The sequence below is a fragment of the Ursus arctos genome, unplaced genomic scaffold (genome assembly GCF_023065955.2).
Source record: "Ursus arctos isolate Adak ecotype North America unplaced genomic scaffold, UrsArc2.0 scaffold_15, whole genome shotgun sequence".
NCBI lineage: Eukaryota > Metazoa > Chordata > Mammalia > Carnivora > Ursidae > Ursus > Ursus arctos.
In genome coordinates, this window is record NW_026622819.1 from 47,612,384 (window position 1) to 47,629,748 (window position 17,365).

Below are 17,365 nucleotides of genomic sequence, written 5' to 3' on the forward strand. Positions count from 1 at the left end.
TCCATTTACTTCTGGATATAGGAATCTATTAAATGATTCCTATTTTACATGAGAGAAAAATGAAAAATAGGTATGATACAGATACAACCCATATTTTCTTTAACAGAAACCCCACTACTGTGTTCTCCTCCGTGTAAAACTTCAAGTGAGAGGGAATAGATTCTTAATTAACAGCTCTTATTTACATTCCATGTCATCCAGAGCACAAAAATCAATGAGGACCCATTGATCCTGGGCAATATGTCAATCAATTATTAGAGAACATCTATTGCAAGTAAGATACTGAGTCAAGTTGCTTCAACACCATGTACAAAATAGTATAAGATCAGGGAAGGATAGGTCTTTCCTTATAGAGCTTGTGGACTTTTTGTGATTTGTGTACCTAAGAACAGAACAAGAGATCTAAAGGCATAAGGTAATGAATGATAAATGAACGGCCTAAGCACATACAACAAAAGAGATCCAAGGATATAAACTCTTCTAGTCAATCAAGATGAGCCATAGGGAACATCAAAGTCGCCTAGTGCAACTGGCTCATTTTACACTGAAGAAACTAGAATGTGGACCATGGAATCAATGTGTCCCACATCTCACAGCCAGTTAGCAGCAGAGCTGGGGCTACCAGGCCTCCTTGTTCTCAGCCCAGTGCTCTGCCCACCATACTAAAGTGGCTAGAAAACAGTTCAGAGCGGAAGCAGAGTTTGAGGCTGATCTTATGGGGGAATTACCATGTCCAGAATTGCTACATATGAAGTGAGCTTGAGGCCTAATGAGGAGACTGGTTTGAGTGAAGCTGAGTGCACAGGGAGCCGTGAAGTTGGCCAAGCATAGGGTTTGGGCCACATCTCACATACAGTAGGTAAAAGGGGAAGCTTTCTATACAGGTTAATGCTATGACAGTGGCTTTTCAGAAGCCTAACCTGACAATGAATTAGTGTAAGAAGAGGCTCACGAACATGAAATTCATTAGGTACGAACTCTTCACTTTCCCTTACAACTGATGACTTTGTTTATCCCCAGGGTGGCAGCCTTCATTTGTTGACGAGGTTTTCAAGAACTGGAAACAGAGCCTTCTGGCCTTGAAACTTTTGAACCTGGACTTGAAGTGATTATGACCTAGACACCTTTGTTGAAGAGGCTGGTGATGGACTATACCCACATTACTATGGCCTCCAGAGGAAGGGCTGAAATTTGAATGGAAACAAGGAGACAGGTGTGTGTTTTTCCTGAAAAATCAACACCAGAGAACTTTATAAATCAGGGTTGCCTTATTAAAATATTTATTATTTGAGGCTATTCTTTAGAAGGTATTTGTTATATCAAAATTGTTACATTAGTATTTATAAATCTCTTTTTCTTGCTACCTTATTCATACTTTACTTTTTTTTATTTGTGGTTGATTGGTGTTACTTGTTTCTTTTATTTATGGATGTCTACAGTTTTGTTACTAAAAATCCTAAAGGACATTTCTTAGACCTCTAGGAAATGATGGTGAAGATAAACAACACACGTAAAATATTTATGTCCCTACGCTATGGTAGGGATTCAGCAACAAGTGAATGAATTAATGAATAATAATAATGGCCATCATTTATTAATGGAAACTACTAGTATTTGGCTGGTGTTCATACTAGCCCATGAAAAGTGCTTTACATATATTTCCCTGATACTAAAACAAATCCCGGCAAGGGATTATTCCCTTGTAAAAAATAGGCGACTGTGGTTCAGAGCCATCATGTGATGTCCCCAAAATAACCTCTATAGTAAGTGGTAGAGCTGAGCATTCCATCTACACCCATCGCCTCTTGAACCCAACCCTTAATCACTAGGTCATATTGTCTCCTTGGGAGTGAGAGAGGAAAGAATGGGAGGAGAAAAGAAAAGTGGAGGAAGGGTAGAGGAAGAAAAAGGGAAGGAGGAGAAACCAAAAGGAATAGGGAGAAAAAAGGAAAACTTGAAAGACATGGTACGTGTCTTCATGTCCCACAGAGCACATTCAGCCAAGGCAGCCCCTCCTACATGCAAAGCTGTTTGGGGATGAGGTACATACAGAAAGCATTTCCAGGAAGAATTTTCGTTTCAAAGTTAATTCTGAGACTAACATACAGAAATGTGAGTTAGTTTTTCCACAAGGGCATTTGGTGAAAAATCCTTAGAACAGTGGAACCTGGCGATAGAATGATCTGAGAAGTGGGCCTAACCACAATCTGAGCTGTGACGCGGTCATTCACCGGGGCTTTCACCAGCTGGAGGGCGAGTAGGCAGTCCATGGCCCTCTGGGCACATCTGAGCTAGTCAGATGCCATCCTGGCGGCTGATCTCCCAGTCAGTTTCTCCAAAGTTAGCAACCTTTCCAGTGGAGAAGAACTGCGATGACGTAAAACTGGATTTGGCCCCTTCTTATCAGGGAAACCAATTCTAGAACTTTGAAGAAGCATCTAAAGCCTCCTTCGAGTACTTTATCAGCTCCCAAGGTTACTTAAAGCTTAGCGGGAGAGATTACAATTCTAAAGGATCCAAGTCGCTGAAAGATGTGACAAGAGCAGGAAAACAAGCTGGGAGAAGAACAAAGGTATTGGGGAGAACTCTTTCCATGGCTGTGGAGGTTTATGGTGGATTTACTTCCTGTAGGACTGATGGACCAGACACACCAGGAGAGGCTTTTCGAAAACAGTCCTGTCATTAGCAAGGGGTTTTGTTTCCTTCAATCAGGTAACATTATTTATAATTTGAAGTCCGCTTTGCCCCGAATTTACATTAGAATAACTGGATACAATAAGTAAAATCTGGGAAGTACTACTTGTCCTGATCAAGTTGGAATTCACTTTGCTCCCTTACTGATTGGGCGAACACAGGCCCGCACATCTGGTGGCTAAGAATTCCTCCTGTGTCCCTGATCTGAAGAATCGATGATGGAGAGCAGAGTTCCCACTCCTTACAAGTGGGGCCAGCTTGCAGGCAATCTGTGTTTAGTCAAATTCTTTCCTCCCTCCCCAAAAAGTCTGCCTTTATTTGCATAAATTAGGCCATGCTGTTCCTGTCTCGGTTTTTTTTTTTTAAACAATTATGGATTTTTAGAGACTTCCACATAATACACACCCAAACTCCCTCACACACTCAGAAAACTGCAACAATGCTTAAGTTGGGATTGTGAGTTTTCAGTCCTCAGATATTTCCCCCTCTTTTTTTAAAGGGAAAAATTCCAAGTGACATTCCACTAAGGAACAGGAGGTTGGCTCAGCCCGACCAGAAAATCAAGCTTCACATCTTGAAATGCTATGGAAGTTAAAGAAAATGAAGTGGGAGCTTCTGTGGGCAGACAGAAAAGAATGACTGCACGTTTACAATGGCCTGAGTGGTTGTTTGGATATAAAGAACAGAAAGGTTTTATGACCTATCTCTGCCTTGGTTGGTAAGTGGTGATAAGCACAGGGGCAAACTGAGTAAATCAGGAGCCCCAGTCAGAAACAAGTGACCCTAGGTAGGGGCATTTAATGCTGTATCAAGAGGCCAGGTGTCGTTAGTTCACCAATTAACAGAGACTCCCCTTTGTTAGAAATGATGTAATGTCACAGCAAGCCAACAGCCAGCTCTGTCAGTGGAGAGGTTTCTGTGCTAATTTCTTCAAACTTTTCTTTCTCCAACACCGAGAGAAGTTCCACGCTCTCCTAGAACACTTAAAAGACTATGCCTTCTTGTCTATTTCCCACAGTTTAAGGCAAGATCAGCAGAAGCATTTTTTTTCAGACTTTAAATTTCCCACACACTTACACACATGCGTGCACACCCAGGATTTCTCTCTCTTAGCCCTAACTACTTTGCTAGACTTGCAAATCTGCCGCTTTTATCTTTGATCCTAATTCCTCTATGATACAGGTTTTCTAAGATGTGATTTCTTAAATTGATGGCAATTTTTTTAATGGTTAAAAAAAATTCCAAATCATAATGGGTCCCTAGCTATTTTCTTTTGAGAACTTAAGTAATTTAGTGGGGATGATTTTTTTTTTTTAACTTTTATGGCCAGGTGGCTCAAGGGGATATTTTGTTGAACACTGATTAAAAATAATTTCTTCTAAATGAGACCTGACCACAAAATGGAACCATTAATGGGCAGGGATGTTGTCACCAAAGCGGAATCATGCCTGATTGCCTCTTGTACCTCCCACCACACAGGCATTTTCTTCTTCTTCTTTTTCTTCTCCTTTTTCTTGTTCTTAATAGCAGAGTAAATAAGCAGCCAGCAAGGCCTAAATGTTTTTGGCCAAAAACAGAGTCCAAACTCCTCAGAGAAAACATTTGGCCTCTGTGGTTTTGTAATATGTTCCAGAACACCGAGTTCAGTGAGGAACATTGTGAAAAACTCCCATCCATCGGAATGATGGTGGGGAATGTTACAGTATCAGAAGTTTCAATTGGTCCTTTTCCTGCAGCCCATAATGAGGCTTGTAAAAAAAAAAAAAAAATAGTGCTATGTGGAAGTTCTCATGGGAAAAATGAATGGCAAGAAATCCTAGCTTTAAAAGAAACAGCTAATCTGCTAGTTTGATTGTTCTTCAAAACTTACACTGAACCAATGAGCCTAATTAAAAACACTTGGCCTAGTTCTAGAAAGCATCATAGCTTTCTCTATGCTTCGTTTGTATACACCACAAAACTCCAGATAGACTATTATTTTTTCAAGTGCTCGCTAACAAAGTGCTGACTTTGTTGGGATGGCTGAGCTAATTTCTTGAACTCAGTGTGAAACCTTTAGCTAAACAAAATTGTGGTAATTTTCCTTAATTTGTAAAAGTGATTGGAGTGCAAACAAAATTTTCCTCTTGGGTCAATCCTATAATTTTCAATTAACTAAAACTAATCGTCAGGCAGGCACCAAACCTGCATTTTGTTTAAAGGGCTGGGAGGCATTTCCAAGGGTCAGGATGCATTAATTGTTTTTATAATTTTGAGAGAGAAGGAGAGAGAGACACACACAGAGAGAAATTGAGACTAACAAGCATGGTTGGTTTTGTTCCTAGTATTAAAGTACAAAAGGAGAGATGCTTTCAGGTAAAATGTCACAGCAAAATACAATTTGTCCATTTAATTGTATGGTTATAATTAGGATGTGTTAACAGAATTATGTCTTCACGGCTCCGGAGCTTCTTTGTGTGAAAGCAGCTAAGGCTCTATACTTAGTCAGGCCTCACGGTCCTCTACTGAATGAAGAAGGAAACGGGGGACAAGTTCCTGGAGACAGTTACCCAGGGATGACAGGCAGTAAGCAGAGGGCCTAGAACGTCACTACTCCCAGCGTGGTCCGTGGACCGAGATCATCAGTCTCACCTGGGAGCTTGTTAGAAAGGCAGAGTCTCAGGTCCCACCCAGAGCTATTGAATCGGAATCTGAATTATAGAAAGATCCGTGGGTGTTTGGTGAGCACATTACAATCTGAGTGAGGATCTCCTCGAGTACACATTGGACACTTAGGCTGCGTACTTGCATTTCCACAGGGAACCTGCCTGGTTCTCTCCATCTGATGGGTGGTCAATTCGCCTTCACTCTGCAACCCTAGCTTCTTACCACGAGACAGGTCTGTGTGCCAAGGCTGTGTTGGGAGGGTAAAACACAGTTTACGGGAGAAGAAAATACCAACCGAGAATGAAATAGGAAACTACCGATTCTCTAGCTATGACCAGGCGAGGAGAAAGTTGTACTGTTCATTAAAGCACATCCTTACTCCATAAAGCAGATAAACCCCAGCACAGATGGCTTAACATCCGGAGAGACTCCGAATTGTCTAGCACTTCTTCCCCCTTTCCTTATTTCTCAGGCTGCTTCTTTGGGTATCTGACCAATTATTTCTACTCATCCTCTCATTCAACACGGACACCCAGATGAATTCTTAAATAATGATGATGATGATTATAATAACAACAGCAAGTCATTTGGTCATACATATGGTGAAATGGACAAAGAAAGAGGGTAGTAGAAACTAGATTTTAAAATAAAATGCACATGTAGACATATAGATAAAACATCCGCAAGGCCAAGGACAAGCTCTGCGTCCACCATCTGCAGCGGTTCTTACCTGTGTAAATGAATCTTCCCGGTGTCCCTTTGCAGAACTGCTTCGATTTGTAGGACAATGTCACTTCTACAACACCAGGGATGTGCCGAGGAGGGGTCTGCACACGGATGGCATGAGGAGTAATCAGCTGGGGAAGACATTGGGGAGAAAACTGTCACTGCGATATGTAAAGGGCTCATTTCACAGCCTTCCCATCAGCTCTCAATAAACATAGCTTTAAAACACATAATTAACCTGTCAGTGTTTACATACTATCTTGATGGAACCCGTATCAAAGACACTGACAACAATATTTACAAGCACTCTGAGCACGGCCACAACAACTTTATCTGAGTTTCCCTACACAGCAGGCACTCTGCTTCCTGGTTTGAAAAGTGAACCTGGCCTAATGGAATGATTCATCCACTACAGGATATCCTTTGGAAAATCTCTGTTTGAGGCAGACACCCAAATCAGAGCTGAGCTCTACCATGCCTCTCCAGAAGTTGGTGGTCCTGGTGTTTGAACTGAGCCCTTGAACATGTGGAAAACACAGAAGTAGGAAATCAGTGGGCCAAGGCGCTCTGATTAGCTGCAGAGCACACGTATGAAATACCCCTAAAGACCATTTGGTGCATTAACTACCAGAGGCACAATCAAAGAGCTTTAAAGGGGGAAACCAAAGAAACTGCCTCCCCGGAATAGCTTAGAGATCTGGCAGAACTAAGGACTGTCCATAAAAGGGAAATGGAAGGTTGGGGAGGGGGCTGCAGTATGATCGCTGGTCCATTATGCAATGCCACGTGCACAGTGAGAAAGTTCATTTCTGAACCCTGCTGGCAATCAGATTACACTGAGAAGCAGAATTTATATTTTATTACTCTTATCTTTGTTTATATAACTGAAATGTTATTAATGGTCGTAAAACTGGCATTATCTGGTTCTTTGAAAAATCCAGCCCTGGTATTTGACTGGTTGACCTCTGACGGTGCTGGATTCTACACCATCTCTCTCTATGGCATCTGCAATTGCCCACTTCTTGACTCCTATCAGATTCATTTAATTCAAATTTGTGGCACTGAGTCAGTATACAATGGATTAGCACGTGGGTTTGTACTAACTTAATGAGGATAACTTAGAAAACTCTTTTCTTTTCTTTTTTTTTTTTTTTGTGATGTGCAAACCAGATCCAATTCAAATGTTTTTTTTTTTAAAAAGATTTTATTTATTTATGTGACAGAGAGACAGCCAGAGAGAGAGGGAAGACAGCAGGGGGAGTGGGAGAGGAAGAAGCAGGCTCCCAGCGGAGGAGCCCGATGTGGGACTCGATCCCGGAACGCCGGGATCACGCCCTGAGCTGAAGGCAGACGTCTAACGACTGCGCTACCCAGGCGCCCCCCAATTCAAATGTTTTGCCCAAGGGGGCTCTGTGAAAGAACCACAGGTGACACCATGAGAAACAAGGTGTCAGCCCTTGGGGCCCACCCGGGTAAACCATCCTAACACCAAGTCCCAGGGAAAAGAATCTGAGAAAGTTGCTACAGTGAAAGTCCACAGGTAATTTCTGTCAAATGCTCTTTAAACATAAAGCGAAGGCCATCTGCATAAAAGCCATTTTAACTTAACATTAGAAATGCCGTCCCTTTCTGTAGAATGTGCAGAGCCCTCGCTTATTTGCTGGAGACCCACGAAAGCTATTTCAGTAAGATCATGCTTACGTGGCACCCCCGGAGACTGAGTTCATCTCCATGGCTGAGTGTTTGGGATGGCTCAAGTTTCAACCAGAAAAGCACACAAAAAAGTATTTGCTTAAAATTTTGTCCTTTTCATATTTAATTTCTTCCAAAATCCTTGTATTTTTTCCTTAAATAAGCAAAGTATATATATTTTCATTTCACCTTGATGAATCAAGACCATCATTTGGAATACTCCTTAGTATATCTTCCTATAACACAGATAAGTCTGCTCAGTGATTACTGAGATATGAGGGGCTGTTTTCCCCTGCACTAAATGGCCTTAGATAACTATAATTTTTAAGTTATTTCTATTTTGTTCAGTTTCTTGTCTTTTTTATCCTGGTGTCCTTTGTGCCTTCTAATCTGTGCTTCTAAAATGTAAGCATCAAAACTGGGAAATCAAGTTTACTGTTGTAGAGAGAACAGAAGAAGGAAAGAGGCTCTGAAGGGCAGTCAAAGATGATCTTCCAAAATCAAGCGTGTGTTTAGTATCAGCTGGTCAAAGTGTTTTTGCGAAGTTGGAAATTAACGCTTGGTGAGTACCTAGGAAGTATCTACTATGTTGCGGAGGAATTTACATACAGACACTAATCTGGTCAGCTCAATGACCAAATTATTGTTTTTGTTATTATTATCCCTTTTTTTCCAGATGTGAAAACACTATCCTAAAATGGCTAAGTTGCCTGCACAAAGATAACTCTTGTTAGCGCAAGTTAGAGCAAAATGTGACACCGATGCAATTCAAAGAATGACGGGGACAAACACTTCCTACCTAATCATTGGAAGAACTTTTGTTCATATGGAAACTTTCTAAAGGAAGTCATAAACTCAAATTTTTCGGATCCCAAGATGGGTGTGGGTGTTTTTTTCTATCCCCATTCCATACCCTTTTTGCATTTGCTGCCTGGTCCCTGGCTATATTTTTGACGATGGAAGTCACCATATTGTTAGATTCCAAATAGGTGGTATGCTTCCATTTTTAAGAGTTACATGGGATGTAGAGTTACACTAATTCACACCAACACTTAGGAGAACTTTCAGCCAGTTAGAAAATACTTCACCTGCCTTCCTTTTCAGGGGAAATAAAATTTACAAGGTGGAAAGATATTAGTAAATAGATGAATAGAAACATCTTCTTACGTATAAGGACTTATTACCTATGAGCTGCTACACCAAGTAACAGAATTCATGGGCTTCTGAATTGATTATACAGGACTGCAGGAAACTACTGACTGAAGAGTGGGGTATTGGCATAAAGCAGTAGGCTCAGGAAATTGAACAGATTTTCATTTACGATTTCACTTTCAGTTCTAATCAATCGCCTTAACTAAAGCAGAGATTCCTTCTTGAAATAACTATCCTTCACAAATGAGGTAGAATATGAATTATCATTAAAGAATGAATTTGTTGATGTTTTCCTCGCCATGGATGTTAGTCTGGAAACAGCCTCTGGCATTGATGTATGATATTGATGCCTCACAGAGGAAAAACATTTTTTTTTAACTTCTATCAATTTGAAATCATAGGCTTATTTACTAATCACTCAAAGAATCATAGACTTTATTGCTGGAAGGAACTCTAGTAATCATTTAAAACTAACCCTCTCATTTTAACTTCTGAAGACACAAAATTCTAGAAAAATCTACCGGCTTCACAAATTGACCCAATATCTTAAGGGAAGAACAGGGTCTACATCTGGAAATCTAGAACCCAGGACAATCACCACCACCCCACCACTGTCCCAGGATGGGTAATTTCGCACATCATTCTAACCTGATTGAACTGAGGTAACCACTCCAAGCAACAGAAGGAGGAATGGCTTTGGTAAATCTAAAATTTCCAAACTCCCCTTACTGGAATACCACTTTTTCAGTTTTGTCGTACCTGATTACCACCTATACAATTATGTACTTAATATTTTAAAAATCAATTACTTTTTTTGTTTAAAATAACTTATTTTTAAAGGAAACTTTATATCACTCTCTCAACTGGAAAACTGGAATTCCTGCCAAATAAGAAGGCAGTACAGATGTAATTTTAAAGTTAATATGATGTTGTTAAATTCTAACTAAATAATGCTCACAACCCAAAGGGGTTTACTGAAAGGGGACACTAGCTAGTGTTAGATGCTACAGACTTATTTGCCCCAACTGAGACTTACTCCCTTAACATAAATCTGAAGGATTAAAAGATGAACAAACAACTTTCTCACTATGTGATTCAGTTCTGCCTGATGTCTGTGTCAAACTCAAAGTTCTGTCCTGTGTCCATGTGTCCCACCAGAGACACATGCTCCACACTCTGGGAAATGCTGTGTTAAGTGATTAAAGAACAGATTCACTCTTGACTTAACCTCCTTAAATCACAAGCCAAACTAGTTGAGCTAAAAATAAATATTCTTATGAAACTGTAGCATCTGACATTACTTTCTCCCTTGTTGGAAGTCTCTACTTTCTTCACTTCTGTGACACTAATTATAAGGCCGAAGACTTGCATGTCTGTTGGTTTACCAAAGCACTTTCACATTCACTATCTTTTAAAGCCCATCTTTGCAGGATATGTATTCCAGATGAGAAAAGCTGAGGGTCAAACGAGTTTAACAAATCTTGTTTTGAAAACACTAGGAAGAAAACCAGTATCTTCTGTTTGTAAATAAGGATTTTCCAGAGTTCTCTTATTCGTTGCTTCCTGTTTTCCTCATTTGCCAACTTTTCCTTTCTGCCAACCTATTGTTGAAATTTTACAAATTTTGTTCCATATTTTCTTCTTGTTTTACTTGCCTAACATTTCTTGAGTTGACTCATTGGCTCAACCACCTCAGTTAGACTGACTTCCAAATCTACACCTGTAGCTTTGATCTCTTTGGCCATGCACCAAACTTTTATTAGCAACAGAGTAACAGAATCTCCCTGAACATGTCTAATTGCTGCCTCGATCCCAACATGACCCAAGCTAAATTTATCATCTTACTACGTATAAAGGTATTTTTTTGCTCCAATGCTCCCGCTCTCAGTTAAGGGAATGGTAGCCTTTGAATCACCCAAAATAGGATCATCTTTATTCTTCCTCCCTTCAGTTTTTCTCTTAGTCATTCGGATTTTTCCTTCACCGACCTCCACTGGCTTTTTGCTTTATCGCTTTTTTCTATTCAGGTTGCTACCATTTCCTACTCTGAGAATTACAATAGTGCATCTGCCTTTGAAATGGTGTCTCTCTCCCTCTACTTTATCTGCCAGAATTCTCTTCCAATACGACCTCATCGTGTCGTCGCCTACTCAAACCCTCGAGTGCCCTCTTTACATCCAGCACATAATCCAAACTCCTCGGCACAACATTCAGGGTGCTCCACGGCCTGACAGCCCACCTCCCTTTCCAGTTCTGCTTCCCACTTTGCGTTTCTCCGTTCTGGAGAGTAGGGCATGTGGATACATGAAAACACCACAGCCTTGCCTAACATCTTTGCTTTGTTCATGTCATTTCTTGCCTACACATTCCCCTCCTGAGACTCTATGTGTTCTTTGAGACCATGTACTCTCTCTTCCAATAAGTTTTACCTGATCTTAAAAGTCAGAGTTACCTGCACTTTTGTAAGAATGTATGTAATTATGACATTTATTCGGTAACACTTAACATCCTGTTTTGCTCTGTGCCATAAAGATTTTCCTACACATTTTTCTCTCATTCGAGAGTTTCTGAGATCAGTGACGGGGCCTAATTCATATTTGTATCCTTTAAAGTATTTAACTTAATGCTCTACATACAGAATATTTCCAAAATATTTCTGGAATAAATACTTACCCAGAATTCTACAAAAGGTTTGACTCCATTAGGCATAGTAATACCTATCCATAAGAGTTCACTGTTCCCAATCTGATAATATTTAACTCTCATTCCCTAATTAAATCACTCTTAAAATGAATTATCCAACTGGCTCAGCACTCAGGTCCCTGCATGAGACCTCTGCTCAGATTTCAGCTAAGTGGGAAAAGAGAAAAGGATGTCTAAAGGTCTGTGACTCCTGTGAGAAGGAATAAGAAGAAATAAAGGAAAGAAAAAAAGGTTAAGAAAGTAATACTAAGAGAATAGCCCACAAAAGAACAATGCTAAACGTTAACTGTTGATTTCTGGATGGATGACATGATATGTGATTGATTCACCTTCTCTCTCTCTCTCCCTTTCTCCTCATGTGTGTGTGTGTGTGTGTGTGCGCGTGCGTGCGCGCGTCTGCTTGCACAGGAAATAATCACATAAACAGTTCTGGAATAAATAAATTTGTACACAGGCGGGTATTACTTTTATTATGAGAAAAATTTTACGAAAGATCAAGTGTAGAACATCAGTTTTGTGCAATATGTACTTCATTTAATTATATAAGAATCAGATATGTATCTGCATGGAAAAAAGACTAACAGGAAAATCATCAAAGTGTCAAGAGTAGTTACCACTAGATTGTACAGCTATGGGTAATTTTACTTTCCTCTGCATACCCCTTTGAATGCTCTAGCTTCTCAACAATAAGAATGCATTGATATTATAATCAGAAGAAATGATTTTTAAGGGTGGCATTCTGATGAAAAGATACACATGGTCTCTACAAGGCCCCAGGAGAGGCTGCCAACACACCAAGGACATGTGACAGCAGGGATCACACTCCCTCCGAGCTGCTGGCGTGAGCATTTTCTCTTTTCCAGACTCAGAGCACAAGAGCAGAAGGGTCCTGCGCTGGCCGGCCAGGTGAGGCACGCTCGTGGTGAGAGATGGAGTGCAGACATGGGGGGGGGGGGCAGATGGGGCCCATGCTCCACAGGAGTACGAGAAACAGGAAAGGGGAGCTCCTCTGTGGATAGACCAGGAAGGGAGGATGGTGAGGGATGCAGGGAGGTGGATGCAAACCGCCAAAGAGGCAGTTTGCAAATTCTGGAAGCCCAGAAGGAGGGCCTGGGAGAGGGTAATTCTCTAAATAGTTTTTATAAAATCCTTTCGCAGGATCAAAATTGAGCCCCGCGTGGGAGGTAAAGGAGAGTACCTAGTATCTAAAAATGTTAACAGAAACATGTTGCAGAATTGTGGGTAAAAAGGGCAAGTCTTCAGAATGACTTTCTTCTCGGAGAGCCAGTAGTACTCTAGTTCATGCTAAATGGTGGACAGTGGGGACCTCGATGGTGGCTTCTGCAACAGTGGCCTTTTGTTGTCATCTAACTATGTTGCCAAGTGCTGTGCGAGACTCCGTCAGTGATTCTGTCCTGCAGCATTAGGGACAGGGATGGGCATCAGCTGGCTCACAGATGTGGAAAATGAGTCTCAGGCAAGTTAAGGAACATGATCAAAAAGTGGCAAGTCTGTCTGACTGACGGCCACCATTGTACAACCACAGCTGTCCCTCCTGACTGCTGTTCATGGTTTTTCCGTAACTGCTGTTCCGTGTACTTTGCAACCTGTCTCCACTGTTGACGGGATAGAACGGGTCCTCAGCTTCTACACCCTTAAAGGTTCTGGGAGCACAGCAGGTACTCGAAACAGCCCTTTCCATTGTTGAGATGCTAGCTGAGAATTATTTCTCGGCAAAACAAAAAAGCAATTCCAAGATAAGCCTTTATGTGTGTTTTCTAACCAATGGGACTATAAGAAATAAATGCAACTTGAAGTTCCAAGCCACAAAGCCAAAAAAATAACTGGGATTACTAGAAAGCACACTAGCGAGTTTTCCTTACTAGCCTTAGGGTTTCATGTTTTAGCCTTCATCACTTTCAACACACACATACACACACACAGTCCAAACAAGCAAAGACTTAAAGAGAAGGGGTGAAAAGGAAGGAAGTTTCTTCAATGGAGAAATAATTAACACTCAAGACCAGAAAAAGCCTCAAGTGGGCTCTGGTGCAGCAGTCGTTAGCTGTCACCCACCCAAGGGTCTGGGTTCTAACATACACTGGCCCAGCCACCCACTGTCCCTCTCTGTGCCTCAGTTTACTCATCTCACACTGCACTGGCCTATCTGCTCTGTGGGAGTGCTTATAATAATGTTAAATATGCTTGGTGTTTGGGTAGAGCTCCTCTAGGGGCCCTAAAGCACTTTCCAGATTAATTTTTTAATTTATGTATTAATAATTCTCACAGCATTCTCCCTCCTCCTCAATTAGGATAATAATATCCATCTCTTTTGAGATAGGCAGGGGGTGCTGAGTGATGGACATGAAGCAGACATTTAAATAAGAAAACTGTAACATAAAAGCATAATTAAAGCTTCAAAACCAAATTGACTAACGATTTTTAAAGAGACACCACAGTAGTAGTGACCAAATAAGCACACTTATTTTTCCTCCACTCAGGAACATGCATCTTTCTGTAGTTAAACATGGTGTTTAAAAACTATTATTTTCAGGAGTTCCTAAAGGAAGTTGAAATATGAAAAGTGTACATTCGTGGCGACTGTACCGGCTGAACCTTCCTCTTACATCTCTATCCCCTGAAGTGGATACAACATAAATCAGCGGACGCCTCCTCTTCTCCTGAGTCCCTCAGTGCATTCTGGTTGTTCCCTAATCAGAGTTCTCCGAGTTTCGTAACACAGATGTTCTCATTCCCGAGAATTGCCTGTCTCCAAGGCAGTATATGATTTCTCAGAGAACGTGAGAGAAAGCCAGTGGAGGCATTTACTGTTTCACAAACATTCTGGTTTCCTTTTGTCCTTTCAAGAAAATAACTTTAAACCAATGTTTAACAAAATATGTTGGGTCACGTGAATTCGCAAAGATAAACTTTATGTACGAAAGTCAGAGGAGACTTGAAACTAAAATCTCGGGAATTGAGTTAAATAAAGGTTTTAAAACCTAAGCTTTTGAATGGTCACAGAATTCCTTTACACTGCCTGAAATTTCCCCCTCATATGTAGGTATAGACACAGACACACAGTAGAGAGATGTAGATATATTTTCCTGTTTATTGTCTGCAACCCCAACGAGAATATAAGCCCTGTGAGGATATGAACTTCGTCTTTTTTGTTTTCACTATTATGTTTTCAGTTTTAACAGTGCCTGGGAAGCAGTAGGCACTCAATAAATACTTGCTGAAAACACTGAGTGAATAAATACCGTAATGCTATTAACCACCACTAATAATTTTTGATAAAGAGTCAATAAAGTCACTTGTGAATCTGCAAAAAAGAAATAATCAATACCACTCCACTCAAAAAACTTTTTGTTAAAAAAAAAAATCTGTTTACTTTTACCCCCTCCCAAAAAAACTTCAAGCTTCCTGGTATCCTCATTAAGCATTCACAAAAATATACTACCCAATTCTTCTGACCAAGAAACTAAACAGATCCCTAAATCAATGCAGTTAATTGTACAAAACAAAACAGCAACAAGATCATATTTCAAAATAACAGATTTGGGAGAAAAAAGGCTAACATAAATACATTATACTTCGACTACCTTTGGTTTTGTGGGTTGATTTATTTATTTATTTTTCAGTAATTTATTTTTTAAATAAACTTTCTCTAGCTTTTTCCCAGGATGTAAATCTTGTGCCAACTGGGCTTCATTAAAGACTGGATCCCATCCTGACCATCTGGGAGCTGGAAAAGCTTTGGTGAGTTCCTGAGGTCCAGAGTATTCCAGAAGGAGAGGACTGGACACCAGTAACGCCAGCCCCTGTGGTTTGAAACTGCACAATGAGCTCTTTCTCAAGGTTTGTTTTTCTAAATTCAGTTAAGAAGGAACATCATTCCCTGCTCGAGTCTGGCTTAGGGTCCTGGGTCGCTGCTTGTTTGTTTGAAAATTAAAATATAAAAGAAAAAGCAAAGCCAGACAGGTTTATGGAAGAGACTAAATGTTTGTTATCAAAGCTGGTGGTTTGCAAGGCAGAATCTTTGTCTATGGAATTAGGAAGGGAAAATACAAAAGCCAAAAGATTGATAGATGGGTTAGCAGGGAATGAACTCACCTTTCAACAAAATACTTTTAAGGTCTTTCCAAGTTCCAGGAAAAGGATATCAAAGCTACAAGGTACTAAACAGAGATGCATGTGAACATTTTGTGTGTGTGGCATAGTTCACATTTGCATACTCTATACACTGATACTTGCACGTATATCGGTAATTCCTCATTTAACATGTCCCTTCAGGAAGTGCACAGAAAACCAGAGCCAAACCCCTTTTAATACCGTGCCACGACAGCTGCCTTCACTGGGAGTCTTTTGAGGATGCATTACACACATCTTGCTGTTTTAGAGAGAATATATTGAATATAATTGCCATCTCTGTCTTGATGACTCAGGGCCACTGTCATTATGAACAGTCATTAACGTGCCACACAGTAATATAGTTCCGCGTCTGCTTTTTAGGTTTTCCATTTCTGCTCTTGACATTAAGCTGTCATTTCTGCTGTCACTGAGCCTGCTTCTAACAACCTGCCTCTAGTTTGCTCTTTCTGATTTGCTATGACCTGGGAAAACAGATATGACCGTTTGTTAAAAATTACTGTTCTGGTTACCCCAAAGTCTGTCATTTTCTATATTTACTTTTTTTTTTTCCCCCTGAGAGTTGAGGTTATATAACAGTTTCTCTGGATAAGTGAGGTTTTACTACATTCTTATTAGATGGCGAAGAGATGGCTCTGGAGTCACAGAGATTTTGGTTCAAGTCCAAGCTTTGCAAATTACCAGCTGTGGAACCTTTGGAAAGTCACTCGACCTCTCTGGCATTCCGTTTCATTACCTGAGAAGAAGGTGGGATAGGGGGAGGAGGCTGGCTATCTAATTAATCTAAGGATTAATTGACATAATGCCTATAATGAGTTTAGGAGAAGGTCTCGCTGGTATCAATCACCTAGAAAGTGCTAGTTTTATTATTACTTAATCCTCACCACAACCAACAGATTCACACTAAGGTAATTATGTGCACCCTTATTGCACAATAAATATATCTATAAACTACCTAATCACACATACATTAACAAAAACTTAACTGCAATCTATCTGGTACTGACACTTTGAAGCATCATGGAATACAACAGTTGCTAATAAGGAGCATTTCTTGGAAGGATGGAAGGGGTAGTGTCATTCAACGTTATTTTGTATAAATTTGTACATGTAAGGATCTATGCTAAACACTGGGAGACTGAGCTGAATTTAGCATGGATCCTGCCTGAGAGAACATCCCCTTAAATCATAATAATGAAAGATAGAAAGTTATAAGGAACGTAATATGGTACAGATAAGACCATGTAGGAATTTAGGATGAAGGGAAATATTCAATATCTAAACTGTAAGGGAAGATTTCACTGACAAAAGTGGCATTTTACTGGATCTTAAAGGGCAGAAGAATTTGGGCACAGAGAGGAGGGAAAAACATTGTGGAAAAAGGAATGGCATAAGAAAGACAAGAGTACAGAGGCAAAAAAATCACTCTGGGTATAAGGAGCCGCTAACGACTCTGTGACTAAAGCCTAAGTTAAGATGAATAGCGGGCAAGGATGTTGAAAAGAAAGGTCAGAGCCTTCACGGGGCATGCCTGAATCCCAAACTGAGGAGCTGTGGTTTTAGGAAAGAGGAAGCCAGTAAGGCTGTATAAGGAGGAAGG

At 40.4% G+C, this 17,365-nt stretch overlaps 1 protein-coding gene across 14 annotated transcripts in view; it reads right to left on the reverse strand.

Moving 5' to 3' along the window:
- The window catches only part of EBF1 (EBF transcription factor 1), a 384,748-nt gene that overhangs the window by 74,168 nt on the left and 293,215 nt on the right, over positions 1 to 17,365 (reverse strand). For all 14 annotated transcript variants that reach the window (XR_007191188.2, XR_003319508.4, XM_048224418.2 and 11 more), the window contains exon 10: positions 6,071 to 6,197. Coding sequence is in view for 12 of the 14 variants with exons in the window: in XM_048224418.2 (XP_048080375.1) it covers positions 6,071 to 6,197 (127 nt within the window). In the remaining 2 variants the exon portion in view is untranslated. The remainder of the gene's footprint in view (positions 1 to 6,070; positions 6,198 to 17,365) is intronic.